This window comes from Ostrea edulis, chromosome 2, assembly GCF_947568905.1.
Source record: "Ostrea edulis chromosome 2, xbOstEdul1.1, whole genome shotgun sequence".
In the NCBI taxonomy this organism is placed as follows: domain Eukaryota; kingdom Metazoa; phylum Mollusca; class Bivalvia; order Ostreida; family Ostreidae; genus Ostrea; species Ostrea edulis.
The window spans coordinates 7,497,651-7,523,180 of record NC_079165.1 but is presented as its reverse complement, the minus strand read 5'-3'; the positions used below and the strand labels follow the sequence as shown (position 1 = coordinate 7,523,180).

The 25,530-nt window shown below is 36.8% G+C and overlaps 4 protein-coding genes and 1 long non-coding RNA gene across 8 annotated transcripts in view; 4 read left to right on the top strand and 1 right to left on the bottom strand.

Moving 5' to 3' along the window:
- Positions 1-139: 139 nt before the first annotated feature.
- Positions 140-21,014, top strand: LOC125680497 (high-affinity choline transporter 1-like). The gene is made up of 11 exons (XM_048920132.2): positions 140-189; positions 445-488; positions 1,060-1,241; positions 3,400-3,507; positions 3,863-4,018; positions 10,475-10,623; positions 11,346-11,471; positions 11,930-12,083; positions 17,955-18,062; positions 18,168-18,274; positions 18,547-21,014. Exons 3-11 carry the CDS (start codon positions 1,067-1,069, stop codon positions 19,045-19,047), a joined length of 1,584 nt encoding a protein of 527 aa, XP_048776089.2. The 5' UTR covers positions 140-189; positions 445-488; positions 1,060-1,066; the 3' UTR covers positions 19,048-21,014.
- Positions 4,509-7,386, top strand: LOC130052439 (uncharacterized). Its single transcript, XM_056157494.1, has one exon. The coding sequence runs from the start codon at positions 5,231-5,233 to the stop codon at positions 6,977-6,979; it is 1,749 nt and encodes a 582-aa protein (XP_056013469.1). The 5' UTR covers positions 4,509-5,230; the 3' UTR covers positions 6,980-7,386.
- LOC130052440 (zinc finger protein 862-like) lies at positions 12,606-16,918 on the top strand. 3 transcript variants are annotated; one of them, XM_056157500.1, is made up of 3 exons: positions 12,606-13,754; positions 14,805-14,992; positions 15,221-16,918. In XM_056157500.1, the coding sequence occupies exons 1-3, from the start codon at positions 13,385-13,387 to the stop codon at positions 15,596-15,598; spliced, it is 936 nt and encodes a 311-aa protein (XP_056013475.1). In that variant the 5' UTR covers positions 12,606-13,384; the 3' UTR covers positions 15,599-16,918. The 3 variants fall into 3 exon arrangements, with proteins under 3 accessions (XP_056013475.1, XP_056013473.1, XP_056013474.1); XM_056157498.1 differs by having other exon boundaries at positions 12,819-14,371; XM_056157499.1 differs by having other exon boundaries at positions 12,819-13,754; positions 14,805-16,918.
- LOC130052441 (uncharacterized) lies at positions 17,161-23,454 on the bottom strand. Its single transcript, XR_008800794.1, has 2 exons — positions 23,383-23,454; positions 17,161-18,249 (listed from the first exon to the last, which is right to left on the bottom strand). It is a non-coding gene; the product is annotated as an uncharacterized LOC130052441 (long non-coding RNA).
- A 48-nt stretch (positions 23,455-23,502) lies between these two features.
- Positions 23,503-25,530, top strand: part of LOC125680498 (high-affinity choline transporter 1-like) — a 10,749-nt gene continuing 8,721 nt past the window's right edge. Inside the window, exon 1 of one of the 2 annotated variants that reach the window (XM_056157495.1) lies at positions 23,503-23,677. In XM_056157495.1, the coding sequence (XP_056013470.1) occupies positions 23,503-23,677 (175 nt within the window). Of the gene's footprint in view, positions 23,678-24,516; positions 24,768-25,530 lie in introns of those variants that run through there. The other variant, XM_056157496.1, reaches the window with a different exon arrangement.

Genomic DNA, 25,530 nt, shown 5'->3' with positions numbered 1-25,530 from the left:
AGAAAACGTCACGAAATATGTTTACGTTGAACGTTGTTTTGCGTTTTTCCGTGGTGAATGAGAAACTTTCGATTGTGGCTTCTATCCTCCGTGCAAACTTATGGCTGTCCAGGACATTCACCAGGACTACATTTACACCACTCCGTATCCATTGATAAACAGATCCACGTGGGGCAAGGGATTTTTGTTGTAAAGCTTTGGTTTTGTATATATATATTAATACTTGAGATAAATATTTTGTAGGTATTTAAGAGAAATATGGCAAAGAAGGAATTGCTGTTAATAAAAATAAAAATTGTTATTTAGCGTATGATTTATACCCGTTCATGAACTGTAGTGTAGCTAGTCAGTGTGCGTAATGTATAGTTTTTAAAGAGGGCATTGGCCTGTGCATAACCCCAATATTTTTCTTTCGTTTATTTACAATATACGTTGATATTACAGAAAGACCTTGCTTTGAAGATTGTCAGAAAAATGCCCAGGGTATGGTGAGTATATACATAAAATGTAGATTCTTGTATTCAGAGATATAATTTTATGTAAACAAGCAACATACAGTGTATGACCCCCAAATTTTGACCCTTTCATTTCAATTTCTATTTAAGGAAAATCTTCTTGTGAACAGCAAGTCCATGTTAGTTGTATTGATGCATCCTTTTGTTGTGTTGATTCAAGTTCAGTTAAGTAATGACCCTGTGTGACTCTTAGGTGGGCTCATATTATGGGTATAGAATTTATGGTGGAAATAAAGAGGGTAAAAATGCTATAGTTGGGGTCATGATATGGGGTAAAAAAATTTTTGTGGGAATAAAGAGGGTAAAAAAAAATTATGTCTGAAGAACAGCAGGGCCAATAAGACTCAGGTGAGCACTGTGGCCCATAAATATATATTCTGTTGGGATTGAATACACATGAAGCAAACTGCTGTCTAGGGTGTTTTATCTTTATGATCTTTGTAAAGCTGTGCTTTTACACATATATTTAGAGACATGCAATAAATGTCTCTGGCGTCGTGCACTTCCTTCTCGATATATATAATCTATTCGTACTCTAATAAAGATCCAGCATGGCGGTGAATGTGCTGGGCTTGGTGGTCCTCCTGATATGTTACCTCATCATCATCGTAGTTGGAATTCTGGCCGCCAGGCTGAAGAGGAAAGTGAATGGGACCTTGCGCATGGAGGAGGCTATTGTGGCGGGGAGGGACATTAATGTGGTCGTGGGAATCTTCACCATGACAGGTAATGGCAGTGCTCACAAATTGGATGAAATTTTGATTTTTCTGAAAGATTGTTTGTGTTTGGTGTGAAGAATTGCGTCTGTCCAGATATCAACACCTTGTGGGTCAAATGAAAACTACTTGTATGGCTAAAGATCATCAAACTTGTTATGTGTGTTCCCAATCAACCAAATGTTTTTCAAGGTCTAAGACCAAGATCAAACTTACAAGGGTAATCAAAGGTCAGGGTCAAACTTCGTGATTGTAAGGCTGGGATTTTTAAACTTGTTACCCATGTTTTCAAGGATTAGAAGAAGCGTATTGTTTTTCAAGGTCATCCATAGGTCAAATCTTAAGGTACAAAACAATATAGAAACATAATTAGTAAGGAAAGGAGAATCAAATGGATTCATCATAGCCTGTCTGTTCATCTGTTAGCAACTTGTGGAAAGGATAAAAAAGAATTAAGAAGGCTAGGATAATTAAATCTGTAGTAGTACAGATGTTCCCCATGGTGACTGGTGAGAGGAAGATGCCTGGGTTTTTTCAAAGTCAAAGGTCATGTGATGCTTATATAGGCAAACACGAAGGAAAAACAGTACATGTAGTAATACATAGGTAAAACTAGGACCATCAAACTAGGTGTACATGTTTCCCATGGTGTCAGTGCCAAGTGTATTTCAAAAATTAAATTAGTTGTACATTATTAGAGTAAAAACTTTTTTCTTTTGATATTTTGTTTCAGTAATTGACACTTTCTGATATTGGAGAAATAAAGCATGGAAAGGACCATTGTCAGAGTCATTTTTCTGATGGTTTATTTGGATGTTAATCCTTTCTTTGATTACTGTAAATTCCTTATTTGACGTGAATGCTAAATATTGTGAAAGGACAGGCAGACATCAAATTGCAAGATCATGAATTCACAAGACAACTTGATGAGTTTTTAGGACACCTGAATCATTCGCATCAAATTAACTATAACGAGCAATGAGCCCTATACCAAAACTATGAAATTCATATTTAGGGGAAACTTTAAAAATCTTCTAAAGAATCACTAAGCCAATCTAGAAAAGTTGACATTTATTTGAAAGTTTGCTGACATAGAGTAGATTTAAGTTTGTTCAAAACATGATCCCTGGGTGTAGATTGGGGCCAGAATAGGGGATCAAAGTTTTATATACTGAGAGAGAGAGAGAGAGAGAGAGAGAGAGAGAGAGAGAGAGTCTGTAGAAATATGCTGTAGAACTCTTAAGTTTAACTTGCTTTTAAAAGAAAACATAACTTATTGAAGATAGACAGAACTATTTTAGGTAAGATTTTCATATTTTGTTCATAGATTCTTTGTGGCCAGACCTTGTGATACAATGATGTTTGATCTTTTGACCTTTGAGTTTGACCTACTTTAAAAAAGCGCTGACCCATTCAATATCTCCTTAACCATTAAAGGTAGATCACATTTTGTAATTGGATTTCTTATAGCAAGACCTTTAATTTCATACTATAACATTTGACCTTGTGACCTTGGATTTTGACCTACTGTTAAAAAAACATAACTTGTTCAATATCTTTGGAACTATTCAAGGCATGACTTTCATGATTTGTATATAGTTTAACTATTGCAAGACCTTGTGATACAATTGTGTTTGATCATGTGACCTTGACCTACTTTTAAAAAAACCTGTACGATTCAATTTTTCCTAAACGATATAGAGCTTTCATATTTTGTGTATAGATTCTTTACAGCATGATACCTTGGTGTTTGACCTTGTGACCTTGACCTAGAAGTTTGACCTACGTATGATATCAATTTTACCTATTCAGTATCTCCAGAACTATTTATGGAGCTTTCATGTTTTTATGTAGATTTCTTATAGCTAGATCTCTCATTTCATACCATGATCTTTGACCTTGGTCTTATCCAGAACAGCAAGGTCATAATAGTCATATATATTGGTGTTTAGGCATCTCTGTGTTATGCGAGTGCATTTTCAGTTATGTTATGATCCTTTGGGGCTGCAGTATGGGGTCATCGAAATGAAAATTCATGCACAGAGCAGGAAAACATCCACCATGCTACATAACATTGTATGTTTATTATTTACTGTGTTTTGTCTATTGACCTGTATTTAGATGAAGTTGACATTTAAAAAAAAAATACTTTGTTAAATATTTGGCAGCCACAACAGTAGGGGGAGGTTACATTAATGGAACAGCAGAATCCATCGCATCATCAGGCTTGGTGTGGACACTGGCTCCATTTGGTATCTTCATGGGATTGATCACTGGTAATTAATTAAAATCCTAAATTTCGGTTTCATTGTAATTTTTTCTTATACCAAGCTTGTTTAGACTGGACAGCTTACATTGTATATTTGAATTAGCATCAGTTTAAAAGCATGATTCTGTAATTTTTTGTTGAATACTATTTTTTTTTTGTTTTTATGGCCAACATGTAAAATCCAGTGCTTTACAGGATACCATTTTTGTTCATAAAGGAAGTACATAGAATAGCTGTCCATAAATTACATATCAACAAATCTACGAAATCGTACGACGTCACAGTTTTGAATGGTACATTTGATTGTTTTGATGAAATGAGGTTTTTTGGGGGGGATGATTTACTTGTTTTTATCGTAACAGGTGGTATTGTTTTCGCTGGTCGAATGCGAAAACATCAATACCTCACCATGCTGGATCCTATTCAGGAGAGGTTTGGTGACACTGTGGTCGTGCTGGTGTACACAGCCACGCTCTGTGGTGATGTCTTCTGGACAGCCTCCATCCTCGTAGCTCTGGGTAAATTGCTCCATTTGAAATTAGTGAGAAGTGTTTTATATGCTTTTAAAGTAATTCCACCCTCAAGTGATGTAGTAATATCAGAGCTCCAGATAATTTTTTACCACAAAAAGTATTTACCCCTTGATTTTCAAATCAATGAGTATATTTTGCTTTTCAGAAATAGTCAAAAGAGTATTTTGTAATTTACTGGTTATCTTTGCTGTTTTGCCACTAATACAGAATAGAATTGGATCGTAATCATGTGACTGAGTGTCTGACATATTTAATTTCAATACCTCAATATGATAAATTAAAAAATCCCAATGACAATGAAGAGTTTTGATAAAAAGAACTATAATAAAGGATTTTCCCCCATAAATATACAAGTATAAAATAAATGTGTGACTCCCATTCTCTCAAATGCTTTTAAATATTTATTGAGACAATGCTGCTAGAGTGGCCTTTCAGTAAAAACTTTTAAGTCGAAGTTTAACGGAAGAAGTATGGCTGAAGGTCCTAAAGTCGTGCGTGCCCAGTAGTCGTGCGCCATTTTGTTTGTTGTCATAATCGGGGCGCGTGCCCAAATATTACGTCACGAGCAGCTGATTTTCGAAGATAATAGAAGAGAGCGTCCGTATTTTTACTCAGAGTGAAATATGCGAAACAAACAGGTAAGAAGGATAAAAATACAATTATACACCCAAAATACCCGCCATTTTGTTAATGCTTTTCCCCCTGTCTGTGAAAGTATATGTTAATCATACTGAACCGCAACCTGTGGACATACCAACCACATGGCTAATTAGCATAACCCAAGGTGAAGGCTACCACGTAGTTTGAATTGTTTACGAGGCCAAATATTTTAATTGTTGGTGTATTGAAAATTTGGTAGTCCATTATTTTTATTTGGAAGGTTGTATAAGACGTAGGGAATTAGTGTGTAGTAATTGTTATTAAAGAATAGTACTTTATTTCATAAATTTCATCGATTTAATTTTATAATATGATCTAATAATGTACACTAATCTACCATATATATTAAAATGTTACATCTATGAGTAAATCAAATTTTATTTTTTAATTTGAAGTTAGTACTAGTAATAGACTAATACATGTAAAGTGATAAAGTTATCTCTTTTACTGTTTTAGACTTCAAAGAAAAAAACAGATGTTAGGTTGAGACAATACAGTCCAACTCGACTTATCAATGCCTATCTGGCTGTCAAGGATATGGGTATTAGTGTCCGTAAGGCAGCGAAGAAATATAGTGTCCCCGTCCAAACTCTTCGTGACCGCGTGAAAGGGAAAGTTGATATGGAGAAGGTCACTATGGGACCAGCACCTTTATTAGGACAGGAAGAAGAAGCCATGCTAGTGTCCCACTTGAAGGAAATGGCAGCACTGGGGTATGGATACACACGACAAGAAGTGACTAACATTGCATCAGATTATGCAATTCAACTTGGTAAAAAGACTAAACAACAGAAACCCCTCACACTTATATGGTTTAGAGGATTGATGAAGCGGTGGCCAGACTTGAAGGTTGTAAAGCCAAGAGCCTTAGAGTACCAACGAGCAAAATCAGCAAATCCAGGAAATGTGAAAAAGTACTTTGACGAACTTTCAACTATTCCTAAGAAATACAGTTTATTGGACAAACCCCATAGAATATTCAACATTGATGAGAAAGGAATTACCCTTAATCATGTGCCTCCTCATGTAGTATCGGGCACCGGACAAACTCCACAGGCAGTTACAACAGGAAAATCCTCTACAGTCACTATATTGGGATGTGGTAGTGCCTCGGGGGTTACCATTCCACCATATTTTGTATTTCCTGGAATGCGCATGAGGACAGAGTTGATGGAAGGCGCAACACCTGGAGCAACTGGTGATGTATCAGAGAGTGGTTGGTCTAACTCTGTTATTTTCCTACAATATCTACAGAACCACTTCCTTCAACATGTTCCTGGTGGACTGCATGAACCAGTTTTGTTATTGTTGGATGGACACAAGTCCCATGTTTCTGTTGCTGCGGTGGAATGGGCCAAGGAACACAATGTTATACTGCATGTATTGCCAGCACACACAAGTCATATTCTTCAACCCATGGATGTTGGTTGTTATGGCCCCCTCCAGAAAATCTATAACAATTTGTGTCATAAACAGATGAGAGAAACATCAACAGTTATATTGAAGCAGGATATTTGTTCGCTAGCATGCCGTGCATATACAAAAGCTCTTTCAGCAGAAAACCTTCAGTCTGCCTTCCGCAAGTGTCGGATATACCCATTTAATGCTGATGTAGTCCCAGCAGAAGCCATGGCACCTTCATATGCAATCTTGACGGTCACCCATGAGGAAAATCAAGAAATGGCAGAGGCAGATGAGGATGATAATGATGTTATAGTTGAGAACAATAGCTTAAATTTTTTTGCTGAACGCACGAGGGAGCTTGTCCATGTAAAATCTGAAGGATCGAGGGCCAAAAAACCACGCAATACTCTCAGCAAGATAACATCAGGCAGAGCAATTACTGAGCTTGAGGTGTCCAATAAAATTAAAGAGCATGTTTCATCCAATAAGAAATCTACAGGAAAAAGCCACGCAAATGCAAGGAACAAGAAAACTTCATGTCGGACTAACAATGACTCTCAGGAACCTGGACCTTCCTACATGGGCCCAACGAGTAGTAAGAAGATAAACACTTCTCATCATACTAAGGATCATTCTCAGGAACCTGGGTCTACAAACCGATATCTTTTATCCGAAGATTCCGAAGATGTTTCCATTTCTGAGGAAGAACTGTGCTGCATTTGTAAAAAGTACACACCTGAAGCCGTCCGACAAAGTGCATCCCTAATTTTTGTGAAGTGGGTGCAATGTGATATGTGCAGACATTGGGTTCACTTAAACTACTGTATTGATATCAGAGTGATTCGTATTGGTGATCAGTATAAATGTCCCCACTGTAAATAGAGTAAACACGTGTACTTTTGAAATATGTTTATTACCAAGTTTTGAACAGTTTCATTATTCGAAATATAGTTGACTTTGATGTTATTTTGATGCCTATCATATTTATTCTGTTGTGAAATTTATGGTATTTTGAGTTTCATATTGAAATTCATCAAACTGTGAAATGCAATCAGTGTAATGAAATATTTCATTTCCATTAGCTGTATATAAGTGTAAATGCATAAAACGAATGTGATATTTAAGAAATGAATGAAAAAAGTTACCACACACTAAAAATGTGTTTTTCTTGGCCTCATTTAGCTGTTACATCCGGGTGCACGACTACTGGTCCTAAACAAATATGGCTGACGTTGAACTTCACTTGCTTTATGTCTCAATAATAAACATGATAAACCGCTTTGAAATATTTTGAATAAAGAGAAAGTAAGATTATAACATGGTAAGTTAAAATATCATGTGAAATAAGCTAATATTTCGTTTAACTGTTTCTTGAAACGGATACTCTCTTAAGCGCACGACTACTGGGCACTCGAGGGTATTGATTATCCAGTGACATTTTCTGGGCCATGTTTTTAGCAGCAATCATATCATTCGTCCACGGGCGAAAGCACAGAAAGAAAACAAACTTGTATTATCAATCTTGGATGAATGATATTACAAGTGGTTTTTTAGCGCTTCAGAGCCAAAGGCTCAAAGAGCTAATGCTATGGCCATTTGTGCGGTGTGCGTAAACTTTTTAGAAAAAGGGCTATAACTCAAGAACCCCTTGGCCAATTTTTTTCAAATTTGTTACAGGGTATCATTGGCCCAAGGGCTTTCACACATACTAAATAGAGGGATGTGACCCTTTAACAAGGGGAGATAATCAGGAAAATACAAACAAAAGTAGTGGTTGCTAAAAAATCTTCTTCTCAAGAACCACTGGGCAGATTATCACCAAACTTACACATAAGGATAAGGATATGTTGTAGATTAAAAATTGTTCAAGGCATTACCCTTGGGCAAAGGGCGTGGTGTCAAGGTCACTTCAAAGTTGACCTAAATTTATATTTTCTTAAATCTTTGATATTTTAGTCATTATAAGGACTAGGATCATCAAATTTTGACAGTTGATGCATCTTAGGACCTTGTGTCAAGTTGTCTCAAAAGTAGGTCACGGTGACCTACTTTTTGAATTTTGCAGGTATTTATTTTAAAATTAATTTTGATGCATATCTTGGACACTTTGAAGCCTATGATCATCAAAACTTGTCAGTTGGTGGATCATGGGACCTTGAAATGCGTCAACTGAAAAATAGGTCACCGTGACCTACTTTCTGAATTTTATGGCTTATCATTTATAGATATATTTTAAGTTGTTATTTCAAATACCGAGAGGTTTAGAATCATCAAATCTTGTAAGTTGATGCATCTTGAGGCCTTGAAACATATTTATAAAAAAAGTAGGTCACAGTGACCTACTTTTTGAATTTTGCAGATATTCAAATTTCACATTTTCAATTTTAGATGCATATTTTGGGCACTGTAAAAGCTAGGATCATCAAACTTTGTCAGTTGATGCGTCTTCAGTCTTCGGTCTGTGTCGACCAAAACGTAGGTCACCGTGACCTACTTTTGGTATTTGACAGCTGAATTACTATATTTCAGACACTATTTGACCTACAATCATCAAACTTTGTCAGTTGATGCATCTTGAGTCTTCGGAGTGTATCGACCACAAAGTAGGTCACTGTGACCTACTTTTGGCATTTGACAGTTATATTTATATATTTCAGTCACTAATTGACCTACAATCATCAAACTTTGACAGTTGATGCATCTTGAGTCTACGGAGTGTGTCGACCAGAAAGTAGGTCACCTTGACCTACTTTTGGAATTTGACGGCTATATTTATATATTTCAGATACTATTTGACCTACAGTCATCAAACTTTGTCAGTTGATGGGTCTTGCATGTTCGAAGGGTTTCGACCAAAAAGTAGGTCACCTTGACCTACTTTTGGAATTGGACGGCTATATTTATATATTTCAGATACTATTTGACCTACAGTCATCAAACTTTGTCAGTTGATGCGTCTTGCATGTTCAAAGGGTGTCGACCAAAAAGTAGGTCACCTTGACCTACATTTGGAATTGGACGGCTCTATTTATATAATTCAGATACTATTTGACCTACAGTCATCAAACTTTGTCAGTTGTTGGGTCTTGCATGTTTGAAGGGTGTTGATGAAAAAGTAGGTCACCTTGACCTACTTTTGGAATTGGACGGCTATATTTATATATTTCAGATACTATTTGACCTACAGTCATCAAACTTTGTCAGTTGATGGGTCTTGCATGTTCGGAGTTCGCTGACCAAAAAGTAGGTCACCATGACCTACGATTGGAATTTGACAGCTATATTTCAATATTCAGATACTAATTGGCTTAAAATCATCAAACTTATTAATTTGATATTTCTTGGGTTCTCAAAATGTGTAAACCAAAAAGTAGGTCACATTGACCTACTTTTTTGAATTCTTAGGATTTAACTAAAGATTTAGAATACTAAGAGGCTAAGAATAGAAATGGTGGGGTTGTACAATTTATCAGAAGAGCGATTCTAGGCCCTTGGGCCTCTTGTTTTTCTGTGCTTTCGCCCTCACACTGCCTCTTTAAGAAAAAAGTATAACAAGTAGGTCTATAGAGTTGTTTTGAGTTAACTCTTCCAAACTTTCAAAATTGTGATTGCCATCGAAACATATTTCATAGCACTATTTCATGTATGATCAAGCCCTGGGCTAACCTCAATTCATATGAATAGATAATTTGTTTTCATATTTTGTTAATGTATCACAAGTACACATTCCTTTGGGGGTGTAAAGCGTATTTAGATTCGCTAATGTGTAATTGTACACATAATTTTCAACTTAAATGCATATTTGGTCAAATTTAATGAGTATTTACACTGATACACACCTTATCTGGAGCTCTGAATATTTTGCAAAATCTTTGATTTATTTAGATTTATGCATGATAGAAGCATAACTTTTGTTGGAGTCTTTATCAGATAGGCCTAGTTGTAAAAAAAAAAATATTGTTAAACATGAAATATTTCAAAAGTTTTAGTTATATGAATATTCAATGATATGTTTCAAAATATTGAATCTAAGGGCAATAACTCTGTTTTCACTGATTTCTTTATGAAGTCCATTATGCAATAGATTTCCTTTATTTTTCACAAACATTTTGTATATTTTTGTAAAGAAACAGTTTCATGAAATTGTTATGAATACTATTATATCATTATTTAACCAGTTTTTGTGAAATTTTGATAATGCTGTTTAAGGAAATTATTTAAGTGCAATTTTCTGACGTTGATATATAATTTTGGCTATGTATGCCTAGCATTTTAAAAAGCGCGATGACCTATATATTTTATGTTAAGAAAGGGTAATAAGAGAAAGAGAGGGGGTTTTGCAAATGTATATGTTACATGTGTCTTATATATTGACAGGTACGAGCCTCAGTGTGATCGTGAACATTCCCCTCAGCATAGCCATCGTCAGCTCCTCTCTAGCTACAGTCTTCTACACAATGTTTGGTCAGATGATCTCTGTAGCTTACACGGACATTGTCCAACTCATCTTCATCATCATTGGTTTGGTATGCATACAGAATTTTGGCAGTCTCTAATGTAACTACTGTTCTGTAGGGGTAAACTCAGACCAGAGAGCTACTGATCCGTCTGGGTAAACTCAGACCAGAGAGCTACTGATCCATCCAGGTAAACTCAGGAGAAACAGCTACTGATCCATTCGGGTAAAATCAGAACAGACCAGAGAGCTACTGATCTATCCAGTATAAAAACTTTAGACATGGCACAACTTTTTATTTACATGGTTCAGGTGTTTTATCTCCATAATTTTAAGTAGCTGCCTTAAGATTTTAATATCAAAGAATTCCTAGCATATTGTACCACTACATTTGTATAAAGACATTTTTTAAACCTCCCTTCAAAAACATCTTCAATAGTGGTCACATGGTTATGTAGCCATTCTAGTTTGCTAATCAAACTCGTAAAAATATGGGGAGATGACACTCCAAACATTTGGAGAAAAAAGTTGCACCATGAATCAAAGTGTCTTTCTGAAGGACGGAGAGTGTTCTGTAGCTCACTTGCTCCATCCTGTTCCCCCAGCCCCCAGAGCTACAGTTCTACAGCTGTTTTGCATGAGATGAATTTTCATGTGAACTGCTTTAACTGCATTTATCATAGACATTGCCAGATTTTGTGCTTCGTTTGTTTGCAGGGGAGAATTTTCTAGAGTATTATGTATGCTTGGTTCATATCATCATACTTTTCAGTAAAATGATGTGATTTGCAGGGGCTGAGTTTACCTTTTGTTCTAACCAATGAAAATGTTGGAAGTATTTCTGATACTGCAGAGGTGTGGATTGGACAGTTTGATGTCAACATGACCAGTCCTTGGATTGACCTATTCATTGCCATGGTAACACATTTCAAGCATAAAGTTTTCAAATGATTTGGTTGATAAAACAATATGGAGGTGTCATTGGAAGCTGTGGCAGATAACAGCTGCAATGATTATCTTATTTAGGTGTCCAACCCACTAGATGCTCTTTTAATTTCATATTAGGAATTTGTTATAGGGGAGATTGTCATGTTATCTTTAGTTATGTTGTTTGGAATACTTCCCCTTAGTAATACTATACCTCGCTCAGGTATCAAAAAACCAATATTGATTTTCTAAAATGATCATTCAATTTTACATTGTTCAGATAATAATTAAACAGGACAGTATTTTCCAGAAATTATATATTACATGTGCTTGTACTCCCTGCAGCTTTTCCGTATGAAAGAAGCCCTGCAAGTTTCTGCAGGAAATCATGATACGAATTATTTTCCTCTTCAGACTTTTCTGATTTGATGGTTCCCCTTGTTTTGTAGATTTTTGGAACCATTCCTTGGCAGGCTTACTTCCAGAGAGTGTTGTCTGTCAGAAGTGCTAGACACGCCCAGATGCTCTCTGTAGCGGGGGCCTTCAGCGCTGTCATCCTAGCCATCCCGTCTATTCTCATAGGGGCTGTGGCCACCACTGCAGGTAACATACTATCCCGTCTATTCTCATAGGGGCTGTGGCTACCACTGCAGGTAACATACATGACTGTATTTCACTAGAATCAATTTGTATATATTATTATGTGAACACAAAGGGATGGAAATATTCTGATAGCGACAGCTCCAACCAGACAAAGCCCAACTCCATAGAAAGTCTTCTTTGTGTTTTCTCCATCTTTGTGTCTGCTATAGACCAGACTCAACAGATCCTGCTGTGTCCTGAATTGTGCAGTCGGGCGTGGCCACTGTAATTACCTAGGAATTTGTGCACAGCTATCACTCAAAGGAGGCTCTTGTAGATCCTATTATGGCAATCCTTGTCAATGCATTTATTTTTACCATAAGGATATAGTTTTTATTTTGTTGATTTATGGATTTTTTTAAAAAAAAATTGCTGTTTATAGATCGGTTGAAATAAAATTAAAAATAAAAACCAGTGTTAAACTAATGCCCAAAAAACATTTAAAAAATTAAACATTACTGTATATTTATCTATTATGCTTTGTAATATCAATCATATATAACATGCCCTCTGGTAGATATTGAGTCCAACTTTTCTCATAAGAATGTTCCATTATTTTTAGTTAGGGAGTAAAAAACCTTGATTTTTTGACATCTAATTTTTTTGAAAAATTGGAAGGAAAATTGGGTTGATGGATCTAGATTTGTAAACCAATGAAATAAAAAAACTGGCCTGAACAAACGAGATAGATTTGATACCAGTGTGATTTTTTTACTCAGGGATCGCGCTGGGCTTCGCCAATGTCGCCAATTGCGATTTTTTATTTGATCTGGCGACAAAAATCGGCCGCTGGCGATATTTTTGGCGACAAGGTTTTGTATATTGAAATTGGCATATATCAAAATTGACCGCATATCGGAAGCACGTGCTGCTAGATTTAAACGCAGGTAAAGTATCTGTAAACTAGCGCAGTCTGCTAACAGGTGCTGATTGACAGATCAGGTAAGTTACAAACAATCGATAATTGGATTAAAGACCACGAGATGGTGACTCGTAATTATCAATTTAATAGTTGTGATAACACAGTCGTTGGCGATTAAGTAATTTACTTGCTCAGATCTGTGAAGGATTTTAATAAAGCGAATGAAAATAAAGGTCTTTTTGTTCGTCATTTGAAGCCGATAGCCAAGCGCAACTGAGTTTGAGAAAGTTGAAAGAGACAGAATATGTATTTGATATTCCGATACTTATCCCAAACAAAATAAAAAGATCACTTGATACCATGTACATACATCGTAACGGTCACATACATTTTGCTAAACATGGGTAAGCGCAAGTTAGAATTTTCAACTCCGACAAAATCAAAAGTGCAGAAGTTAACGGCATTCGGCTTTCGATCAAATTCCAGTGATCCGGAACCAACTACACCAGTGCATTCAAAAATCAGAGAATGTGCAACACCTTCTAAGACACCCGTTCATTCAAAAATCAGTGAATGTGCAACACCTAAGACACCAAGTTCTCGGAAATTCATGGACGCTTGGAAATTTGGCCGTCCGTGGTTACGTTATGACGTGAAGCTTAAACTAATGTTTTGTGACTTGTGCATTAGTGCCCAAGTAGTGAACGTTTTCACAACTGGATGCGATATTATGAAGAAAGAAAGTGTCACTAAGCACGAATCGAGAAAAGGTAGGAAACTTCTTTTTATATAAATATCTATATGTATAGATTGTATATTTTTATAATATATTTTTTCTAAACTGGTCGTACAAATTTGCTTTAAAGTATCTAACCTCCTATAATTACAAGCTTGAAAAGATTTGCATGCACCCCCCCCCCCCCAAAAAAAAAAAACAGCGATAAGATTATTAGTATATATAAATAGGAAATCTGCTGTAGGCCTCTACAAATACTCCTGCGCGCGAGGGGAATTTCAAAACTGACGTAATGTATATATATAGCCAATATATATATATATATTTTAAAGTCACGTTTTAAAGAGCGTAAAACAACGAAATACTCAGAGGAATTTGATAGTCTCGTATTTCTTTTAAACTTCTAGCAAGGGAATGTGATAATAAAATGCAGAAATTTACAGAAGATCACCGATGATCTTAATTCTGAAAGTCTGATCGGGACACGTGAACAACTATCATTTGAATTCGTGCAGTGAACAACATCGATTAAAAAAGACAAATGAAATATGTTGCACAGCCTCATGAATACGTACTTGCTATGATTTAACACTGTTATTTACGATGTGGAAAAAAATTGCCGAAACTCGGACCATACAACTTCGGAAATTTGTACGACATTTATCATAGAGTTAATAAGAAAATGTTTCTTTTATTCAATATTTGGCCATGTATATAATATTTTTGTTAGGTTACTATTGTTCAACATGTAATTTTAGAGAATTACGTTGTGTATATATACATGGTGACAATATTATGATTTGGAAAATTACTAGTGAATCGGGAGGGGGGGGGGGGTGGCGAAATGTATATACATGTAATTGGTATAAAAATATACAACTCAGGGACGGACCCAGGGATTTTTTAAAGGGGGGTCCACTACTAATTTTGGTTTTGAAAGGGGGGTGTTCCACCTTTAAATGCCACTTTAACCTTATTTTAACTAAGTTTTCTGACAAGGGGGGGGTGTGTGTCCGATCCCCAGGAAATACCTTCTCTGGATCCGCCACTGTATTGTCTTTATTTCAATGTTTTGATTTTTCAGGTGATAACAGCCACACCTTTGCAGCGACAGTAAGCAAACAGACAAGGGATATGGACAAGGCAAAGGTTGCAGCATTGTCCAAGAGCAAGAATGCCATCGTATCTGCCATGACCAATGTAATGTTTGCAGCACAACATGACATTGCTAACACTATTGTGCCTGAACTCCACCAACTTTGTATCACACAGGTATTTATATTAGAGTACAATAATACAATTTTGAATTGTGACATTTTCACTATGCCATAGCAAATTACCCGGTAATTAGACTTCAATGGGATGTCCATAATTGACTTGCCTTTATTGTGGCATTACTTGTGTTTTGTTAATAATAATGTCAATATGAATACATGGACAGTATAATATTGCTCTTTATTTATCCTTGCAACAGACTTTTGGAACATTCCTCTATTTCAGGGTGCAACTCAACTGAAAGACCTCAAAGTGGACAACCACACATCATACTCGCACCACAGCAGCACTAAGGAATTTCAGCAGTCTATGGCAGAGGTAGTGGTAGATCAGTTGTTAGGTCAGGTTCAGAACTCTGGAGTGTTCAGCATTATGCTAGATGAGAGTACAGATGTCTCTGTTCATCAGAATCTAATGGTTTATATTAGGTACTTGGCTAGTGTAGGTGGTAGGGTTCAGCCTATTACTCGGTTTCTTGGTATTAGACAGTTGTCAACTGCAAATGCAGAATCCATTTTCACTGTACTTGTATGCTCGAGTCTTATGGTTTGCCTCTTGACAAGTTGGTTGGTGTTTCAACAGATGGTGCTTCAGTTATGGTAGGTTGTAAGAGTGGTGTTGTGACTAGGCTTAGGGAGGTGACTAGTGGTTTGTTGGCTACTCACTGTATTGCCCACAGGTTAGCTCTTTGTACAGGAAATGCTGCAGACAAGGTGAGGTATTTGGTAAAATTTCAGGATGTCATTAACAGTATGTATAAGTACTTTGCCTATTCTCCCAAGAACATGTCCAGGCTTGAGGGTATCCAAGCAGTCCTTAAGGATTCTAAAACCCGTCTGCAGCAGGTCTTTCATACTAGATGGCTAACTTTTGAAGGTAGTGTGCAGGCAGTTGTTGACAATTACTCTTCCCTAGTCAATGTATTTCTTGAGGACAACTCTGCTAAGGCTCTTGCTATGCATAAACCTATCACCACTTATAAGTTCTTGTACACGGCACACTACCTGGCTGATGTTCTTAGGCATTTGGCGATTCTGTGCAAGTCCTATCAGAGGTCTGATATTGACTTCACAGAGGTGAACCCCCTCCTTCTGTCTACTGTTGAGGTTTTGGAAGGTCTCAGATCTGGATCAGGTGGCAATCTTTCTCAGTTTCTTAACCAAGTCCCTGAAACCCCAGAAGTTGATTCAGTTGGTTTGTGCACTTTTGAGTTTAAGGGTCACAATATCAGGGACAGTGCCCAGCAGAGGTCAGAGGCTTCTTCAGCCTGTTCCCAGTTTGTAGGTTTAGTGATTGACAACCTTAGGTCTAGGTTTACAGAGGAGGGAGATGCTACAGTGTTAAGGGCTCTAACTCAGTTGTTTGACCCATCGTTTTACTCACAGTCTGATAGTTCTGTTCTTTCTGAGGCTTCTTCTGTAGTGTCCGACTATCTATCTTCTTGTGGTGTAGGTTCAAAGTCTGACGTGGAAGCTGAACTAGTTAATTTTCAGGGTTATGCTAAGATCCAAGTTGCCAAGAACCCCCATGTTTACTTAGGTGTTAGGGACTTGCTTCAGCTTAGCATAAGGTCCAAGTCTACCTACCCTGCCCTTGCTGTAGCTGCTGAGAGACTTCTTGTTGCACCTGTCAGCACCGTTGATTGCGAAAGAGGTTTCTCAAAAATGAACATTATAAAAACCGACCTGAGAAACAAGCTGTGCATTGAAACACTGGAAAACCTTATGCGTTTGAGCCTCTTTACTGAGCCTTTGGACTATGGAACTGCATTTGACAAGTGGGCATCTACCAAGGCTCGGAGGATCTTGATGTAACACTCAGTGATAGACTCTGCCTTAGTTAATACAAACAGTGCGTGATGATATTCTAGTGCTTGATATTATAAACGTTTATGATATTTATTATAATAGATTATGAAAATTGTTCACTGTCTTACTATAATGGGAATAAATACAGTAAAACATAGATAAGAGAAGCAAATACACACATATCAGTAGAGATATAAAACAACTCGCAAGTCAATACATTGACACATCAAAAATGGTCATAAATTATGGTGTTTTTTCTGGCACTTTAGCTGGCTCCACTTTCTACAAATTGGCGACAAAAAATTGCAGCTGGCGATTTTTCTGGCGACAGAATTTTTAAAGCCAGAGCAACCCCTGTTACTGAAGCTAAAGGATATCATTTTTCATCATATTATTTGCAAATTCAACTGTTCAACAGTTACTGTTCAGAAATTAGTCCATGCACAGTTTCTGCAGAAAGTTGATTGCGTAGATGCAAATATCCCTAAGGATGTGGTGGGACTAATGTCACAGGGACACCTACAAATCTTACGAGTTTAGAGATGATGGGGAATATACATGTATATTGTATTGAGATATAACTACAATTTGTTAAATTCCGGTATGTGCCAGAGGAAGGCCATTTTTCAAAACTAAAAGTAGAAATGATGAGGAAGTTATAAAGGAACCAATACAAAGAATAAAATTGCAAAGGATTATGAATTAGAGTCATACATTTAGCACAGTTTCTAAGAACAATGATGTGATTTTTGAAAGATACAATTTTTGGACAGAATAGAAAGAGATTTCAATTTGGTAATTTCACTGGTATAGAAAATGTCTTGTGTATATATATGGCTTGTGAAGACAATAAGTGAAAATTTCCTACAGTCCAGTTTTAGCTTTTTGACAGTACAATGATCTTATCTTGGCAAAATTAGAGAACTTAGTTCAGGCAGTGCATGAAGCTGAAAATAGAGACACTGTCAGATTAATTTAATGATTATAGGAGCTGTATTTCAGATGAGCACATGGTTATGTATAGGCCTATATCAAAATACCAACCAACCATAAGCTTGGTGTCAGTTATATAGAGTATTGTCCTGTGCATTCTTATACTGTGAGGCCACTGTAACACTTTGGGACTGATATTTCATTTTTTTTCCTTTTAGACTGGACTAACACCACACTAGGATCCTCCCCCATGGCACTAAACCAGTCCAGCATGACACTGCCCTATGTTCTACACGAGTTCACGCCTAGCTGGGTAGCCATTATAGGTATGGTGTGTTTTTAAAAGAGAAAATATTGTTGATGTACAACATATGCACAAGTTTATATTGGTGTTTTGACAATCTGACAATGGCGGTTTTTGCTACGTCCAGGTCTGGGGGCCATCTCAGCAGCTGTGATGTCCTCCATGGATAGCTCTATTCTGGGCTCCAGCTCCATGTTTACCAATAACATCTACAAAAAAATCATCAGGAAAAAGGTAAATTATGTAAAAAGAATAAAGCTATTGAAAATTGATCAGATTACATATGTTTTTGTGTGTGTTTTAAGTATTTGTGATATAGTTCTGAATTTGTACAAATCCTGTGACTGCAACTCTGAATAACTCTTACCATCTTTAGTATGTGACATTTATATGGAGTTGCATCCCTTTGCTGGTAACGTGTTATGCTTGTGGTTTCCTTTATAACCTTTGAACTTTGATGTTTTAAGACGATATATTGCAGCCCTGTTGTTGAATTTTATTTACAGGCCAGTGACACAGAGGCACTCTGGATACAGACGATCTCCATACTTTGTGTTGGAGTGATGGCCACTCTCGTCTCCCTCTTTGTTCCGATCGTGTACGGACTATTTATCCTGGCAGCGGATGTTGTGTTTGTGATTGTCCTACCTCAGCTGTTCTGTGCGGTTTTCATTACAAGGTCCAATGTATACGGAGCCATCACGGGGTTCCTCGTAGGAACTGTCCTACGAATGGGGGCCGGGGAGTCCCTGTTAGACTGGCAGCCATTTATAAAGTATCCATTCTACAGCGTGGACGCGGGGCAACAGTTTCCATTTAGGACATTTGCAATGATCATTTCACTGGTGACAATAGTAATGGTGTCCTTGTTCTCTGACTTGGTAATGAGGTATTTATGTAAGAATTCACAACACAACAGCTACCTCGTGTCGGGTGGTGGGGAGGTTAACACACAAACCCAGAATATAGGAAGTCACTCATCACATCACCCACTCATCTCTTTTTAAGTGACACCACACAGCTCAAAGTGACACCACACAGTTAGTAAGAATGTCAACTTTTGTAATGGTGAGAATGTGCAGCAGAGGCTGTGTTGAGAATCCACAGAAGGGGGTCTTCTAGTGACAAGTCAATACTGAGATCCTAAAATACAGAGCTGTAGTTGTGTGGATATGACACAATTTCAAAAACCTCAGGGTGTTTAATTTACATGTATATCTGAGAGTATCTACAACCTTTTGCATGACAGTGGACACAGCAGACAAATGAGTAGTATTGGGTCAATCTTTTAGTGATCTTGGTGCATTGTATAGATCTGAAGCTGAGCTGACAGACAGGATTGCTTTCATACATTCATCCACCCATTTAAGAGGCATATTTAGTGCGAGACTGAGGATTGTCCATCTTTTGGGGTCACATGCAAACTTGATGTCATTATGAGGATATTATGATTTAGACCCCATGAATCATCACTTAATGCAAACCTAGGGATATTCTCATGTTCGGCCCATAATTCATTCATTTATACAGAAGAAATTGCTCTTAATTAATAGAAAAGGCAAAACTTCACTGATGATCAATATATGATCAAGAATGATTTATAAATGACATCAACAGCAAGGACCACAAGCCACCACTCATCATAATTAATACATACTGCCACATTTGGCAAGACTAAACAACATATATAACCCTCTGTCATGTGTCTTGCCTCTTATCTATGGAAATTGTCAAACTCATAAAGACATTGGTATTGTCATTATTAGAGATGATATGCTTGCTACTAAAATATTCATTAATCCAAATTTTTACTTGATCTTTCTGCACTAAAATCTACCTTTGATTTATTCAGGTAAACTAATTTTGTGGGTGTCAACACAAATCAATCATTACATTTTAAAGTTCATAAATTTCCTGTCTTCTAGCAGAATACATATGAGAGCAGTAAAGATATGAAAAAATGTCTTGCAGGTAAATAGGAAATATGACTTTTTTGCACTTAAAATTTGCATTATATAGAAATTGAAAGTTTAAAACAACATGCATACTAGGAGTATTGTCAGTTTTTGGTATTGCACAGAGCAACCATGTCTTTATACCTCAGAGTGTAAGATAGAACTTGAAAAATTAGAGTTACAGATAAAATTTTCAAAACATCAGCTAAAAATTGTTGATATTGATGTAGGTGGTCTAAAGAATCACTGTTCTGTTTGAAAAATATATCAGCCAAATGAATGAATGGACAACATTTGAATTTGTTCCAAGTGTAATCATTGAAACACACGTCTAGAGGTATACTGACAGTTCATTAGTTGAAACAGAAACAGTCAGATCGTGCAGACTGATATTGAACTTACCCTTCCACCACAAAATGTAGTTCTTAACTTTTTTCCTAAATTTAATTTGACTTTTAATTTTTTTCCCATCTGGATTGGATTATGTAATAAATATATAGTGCATTGTATATAATCAAATTGTATTGCATTGATGAATTGCAAACTTTGATTTGTGATTATTCATAATGTGTTTTGTATCACTCAAAATTTGGCAGGAATGAGCTTCCACTGGTTCTTGCTTTATGATGTTGATTTTAGTCACAGGGCATTTTGAATAGTTTCAAATTGATCAAATCATTGCACTGACTCCATGGGAGAGATACTGCCAAAATATGCTGGGCATTTACATGATGTTTTGTTTGATATACAAGAATCTCTGAATCATTGCATTATTTTAAAATCAGTAAAAGCATTTATTTCCTAGCTCAGGTACATGTATTATATACAGAGATATTTTCTTTATTAATTTATTTGAAATACATTGTACATACTTTTACAAGCATTAGTTTTTGTTATTGACATTTTTTTTTTAAATATATTGAACGTTGTGGTTTTATGATTCAGATACATGTAGGAAGTTTTGTTCAATTTATAAATGCTGTTCTTGTATTGCAATTTAAATGCAGTATGTGATGATATGAGTTTTGTTGTAATTTGATATACACATACCCAGACTGTGTTCAAGATAGCAACAGTTAGGCCGGCCACAAAATCTTGAATATCTTCAGCTATTGTATGGACAGCAATACCATGAAATCTTTTAAAAGACTTCTTTTTTTCATATCCTTTTCAAGAAACTGAAATTAAGTGAATGTTCAGAAAGTTGCATTGAAACGATATATAGATCCGATGTTCTGATGTTGCTAATACATCATTAGGGACATCAGAAACAGGAGTGGATCAAAGATCGGGTTTATTTCAGATTATATGGTGTGTGTTTTTTATAATAAAGTTGACATCCCTTGCCACGTCAAGAAGCGCCACATCAGAGCTTTGCTATTGATCACCTTGAGTAAATACATAGTACACTACTATAGTATTGAAGGAAATGTGTGAATTCGAATTTCTGGGTAACTACGGTTGCCATGGTAACCTCTAACAACCACCCGTAATATTTTAGATGGTGTACGTGTCTTTTTTATGCATGTATAGTCATAAATAGAGAGAGAAAATTCATTTTTTTAAAGCACGCTAGTCTGATCAAACGTTCCTGTAACTTAATCTTCACGACTGAGCATCGTCGCTAGCCACGGTTACCGAGTCCGGTAGTACCTACCCTACATTTGACGTAGTGTAAACGGAGACAATAGGCGTGGCTTGTGATGATGCACGTCAGAGATGCGAGTATACATGTACATGTATTAGGACCGAAAGTGTTAGCTTCAAATCGAGGGTGTAAGCGTACTGTATTATTTTTTGAAAATTTTAAAGTAAGGAAGACCTTTCTACAGCATATCCCCTTCTTTTGGGGTTTGTTATAATTCAGAAATCGGTGAAAGTTTGTCCTTGGATGAGATTTTGCGCTATTCAGTGCCCACCCCTGCTTTGAGATTGCTTAACTTGCTACGAGCCTGACGTAACAACACATCCGGTGCTTGATACCGTTTGTTGCCGTGAAGACGGCGCTGGAAAACTCAAATTTTCATATTATTTGTTCCTTCAGATTTTTCTTGGAAAAGCATAACATACTGAATTTACTGGTGCTTTTTAAGGAGGGATAATACACCGTATGACCTTTTGAAACTTGAAAATCTAAATACCAGCAAAACATGTTCTCCTTTTAAATCCAAGCTCAGAAGGCTGATGATCTGCAGTTTGCGCGTTTTTGAGTCCAGCCGAGTTTTAATTAGGTGACCGGAGCAAACTCGGGAGACCTATTCAGCGCCTGTCGTCGTCGTCATGTGTTCGCTGTATCGCAACACAAGATAATCGGTTGTGGAATATATGAGTACGTATTGTATAGACTATCGAATGTAGGCTAGCAGCAACCTCGATCTTCATAGAAGTCGATAAACCGCTCGACAGTGTACAAACGGTCATCCTGTGAAAAGTGAAGGAAAGCTATGCAATACCTCAGGATTATAAGGGCGATTACAGTACCATCAAAGGGAAACAACAAATAATTGGCAGAAAGTTTACGAAGTGGTTTCAGATAAAGTTAGGAGTAAAACAAGGGTGTAACATGTCTGCATTACTCTTCTTGCTGAGTAATACGTAAATCCTCAGTAGACAATAACATCAGCTCATACATTGCCGACAGGATCGTCTTGTTATTTAGAAGCCAATTGCAAGGAAACTGGTAATGTGTACAAGACAGACTCGTGCACAAAGAAAAGGCAAGTGTTGAGGAGAACGAGTGTCATCATGTAATGCTAAAAGACCAAGACCAGGGTGAAATTGATGGCTTTGTTAACCGGGGGGGGCAAATAGCAAAATCATTTAGGGAAGCCAAGGACAGCATGGCACGAATAGGACTAAGCAGGATAGTGTAATCTACAAAGTAAAAAGAGAATGAGGAGATGGCAACCTGGGTAGAAATGTATACACCAGTAAAGCTCTCCAAATCAAACACTGTATCAGTGTTTCTTTATGACCCTTAACATGACAGATAATTATACAATTCCAAATTTGTATGGATTGTATAATGATGAAATTACGGGGATGAAACAGATAGTAATAGTATTTATGGAATTGTACAAGCTTCCTTTGTTATGATAGTCAGAACTCCATTGTTTACAGGTAAAACAAACCAGGTTTTAATATCCTATGTTCAAATGCCCTTGACATTCACACAAGGGGACACAGTGACCGTACGACGAGTGACCTCGTAAATTATTTTTGACACGCCAATTACAGTTTGAAAGTTTAAACAAATCCACTCTCATCCTCACTCCTAAATGCATTATAAGAATTCTATATGGAAATGACTTGTTAGATAAATACTAGTATATATTCTGTTGGAACTGAAAACACACTAAGCAAACTGCTTTCTATAGAGTGTTTTACCTTTATCTTCTTTATAGCGCTGTGTATAATCTCAGACATGCGATACATGTAAATGTCTCTGGCGTCGTGCACTTCCTTTTCGATATATATAATCTATTCGTACTCTAATAAAGATCCGACATGGCAGTGAATGTGCTGGGCTTGGTGGTCCTCCTGATATGTTACCTCATCATCATCGTAGTTGGAATTCTGGCCGCCAGGCTGAAGAGGAAAGCGAATGGGACCTCGCGCATGGAGGAGGCTATTGTGGCGGGGAGGGACATTAATGTGGTCGTGGGAATCTTCACCATGACAGGTAATGTTGATAAACTGAAATGGATCAAAACAATCTCTTGTTCAAATAATGTGTTCAGCAGGTTTGCCGTTTCGAATTGAAACGGCAACACTTGAAAATCTCCAGTTGCTAGTTTATATGAATACAGGTAATTGGATGTACATATGCATGAAAAGTGGGAAAGCTAAATGGTGTCCTGATATGGTCATTTGCTGCTTAGTGTTCAGAATACTTTAATAGGAGCGAAAACAGAAAAGCAACAGTGACAAAAAAAAAAAAAATCCCACAAAAGTTCGTGCCAGGGAACGGAAAAGCACGGGCAGTGGATCAATAAGGATACATGAACTGTATTGCTCGATTCATCGTTGCTATTTTCGTTTCATTCGATCACTATCGCGTTTTCCAATGTTTACTCTCCTATGTTATCGCTTTGGGTGTTTCGGCTCCAATGCTTTTATTTAGGGATATTTGCTAAATCTCAAATTCACAGGTGCTGTCTATAATGGACTGTCATCTGGAATTCAAAATAATCTACCGAACAAGTGACTCTTGCCTTACAGTTGAGAAATACACGGTGAAAAAAGTCCAAAGGGGAAATATTTCTCAAAAGAAAGAATAAATTTGATACAGTATTTTACACAATTCCCACAAGAGTTTTCAGAAATTCTACCACCAGAATTTTACAGGTAAAAGAATTCTTACGATAAAATAAATTTCCTAGAGGAGAAATAAAATTGCTTTAAGAGTTTACTACGATTCCACAAGATTTGTAATTTCTCCCATGGATATTTAAATTTTCACTCAGGAATTTTTTCTTCCAAGGTTAATGGAATTTCCCATAGCAATTAAAATATTTACAGGATTTTGAAAATTCGCCATGTATTTTGTGAAAAGTCTACAGGAAATATATTTTTCACTTCTTTACCGATAGTTCACATGCATTTCTGACCTGTCAGGTCACCAAACACAGAGGAGGTTCTGAAGTCTGTAGACGTAGGTTTATTTCACTGCATCTTGATCTTGAGAAATAAAGGAATGTTGGACACCAACTGCCACTGGGGATTGGACAGATTTATCTGAGAACGTTTCTTGTGCTCTCTCGCGTTAGAAGGTAAAGTGAATCTGGAAGTTGTCATTCCTCGTCATAGTTTATAAATATATCACAAACGGATTATGAAACCAGTTTACACTCAAAAGTTCTGAATATACCGACAAGATCTTGTCCAAAATTTTCTCATTTTTGTGACCAGTACTGAGACCTTTCCTCTGTAGTGGACATTTGACTGTTACGTGAGTCAATCAGGTGAACTATTGCGATCCATTGCTATCCGTCCTGTGTATATGGAACATCTGGGGGGGGGGGGGGGGGTACGGGTATAAAAATTGTTAAGGTGATGGTCCCCGACCTCTTGTTGCCTTTTGGGGTGGAGTCAAAACCTAGAAGAATTGTACAATTAAACAAATAGTAGTATAAAAATAGAATGCATGATTATAACGAACATCAGTCTCTTAAAGTCGTGAAAGTTTAGGACCCCAGGATCGGAGGTACATGCCTCGGGTATTTATATTACTGCATTACATCTTCAGAAATAGCATTTCGTCATCCGAAGTCCTGAAGACTTTAATTAAATTAATGATTTGTCAGGTTCAGTGATGCGATACCCAGGATGGGGTTATATAGCAAATCAAAATCTGAACAGATACTTAAGAAATAAATTTTGTTTTTCAAAATATTGGAGGATGTGAACTTTGAATCTCCCGTCGACATACTTAAACACGTTATATGGAGTAGGGATGTTGAGTTTCTAACGTCATTTGAGATTTCATTTTGTGATAACCCGGTGACCTTTAGGGCCTATTATTAATGTTGCATA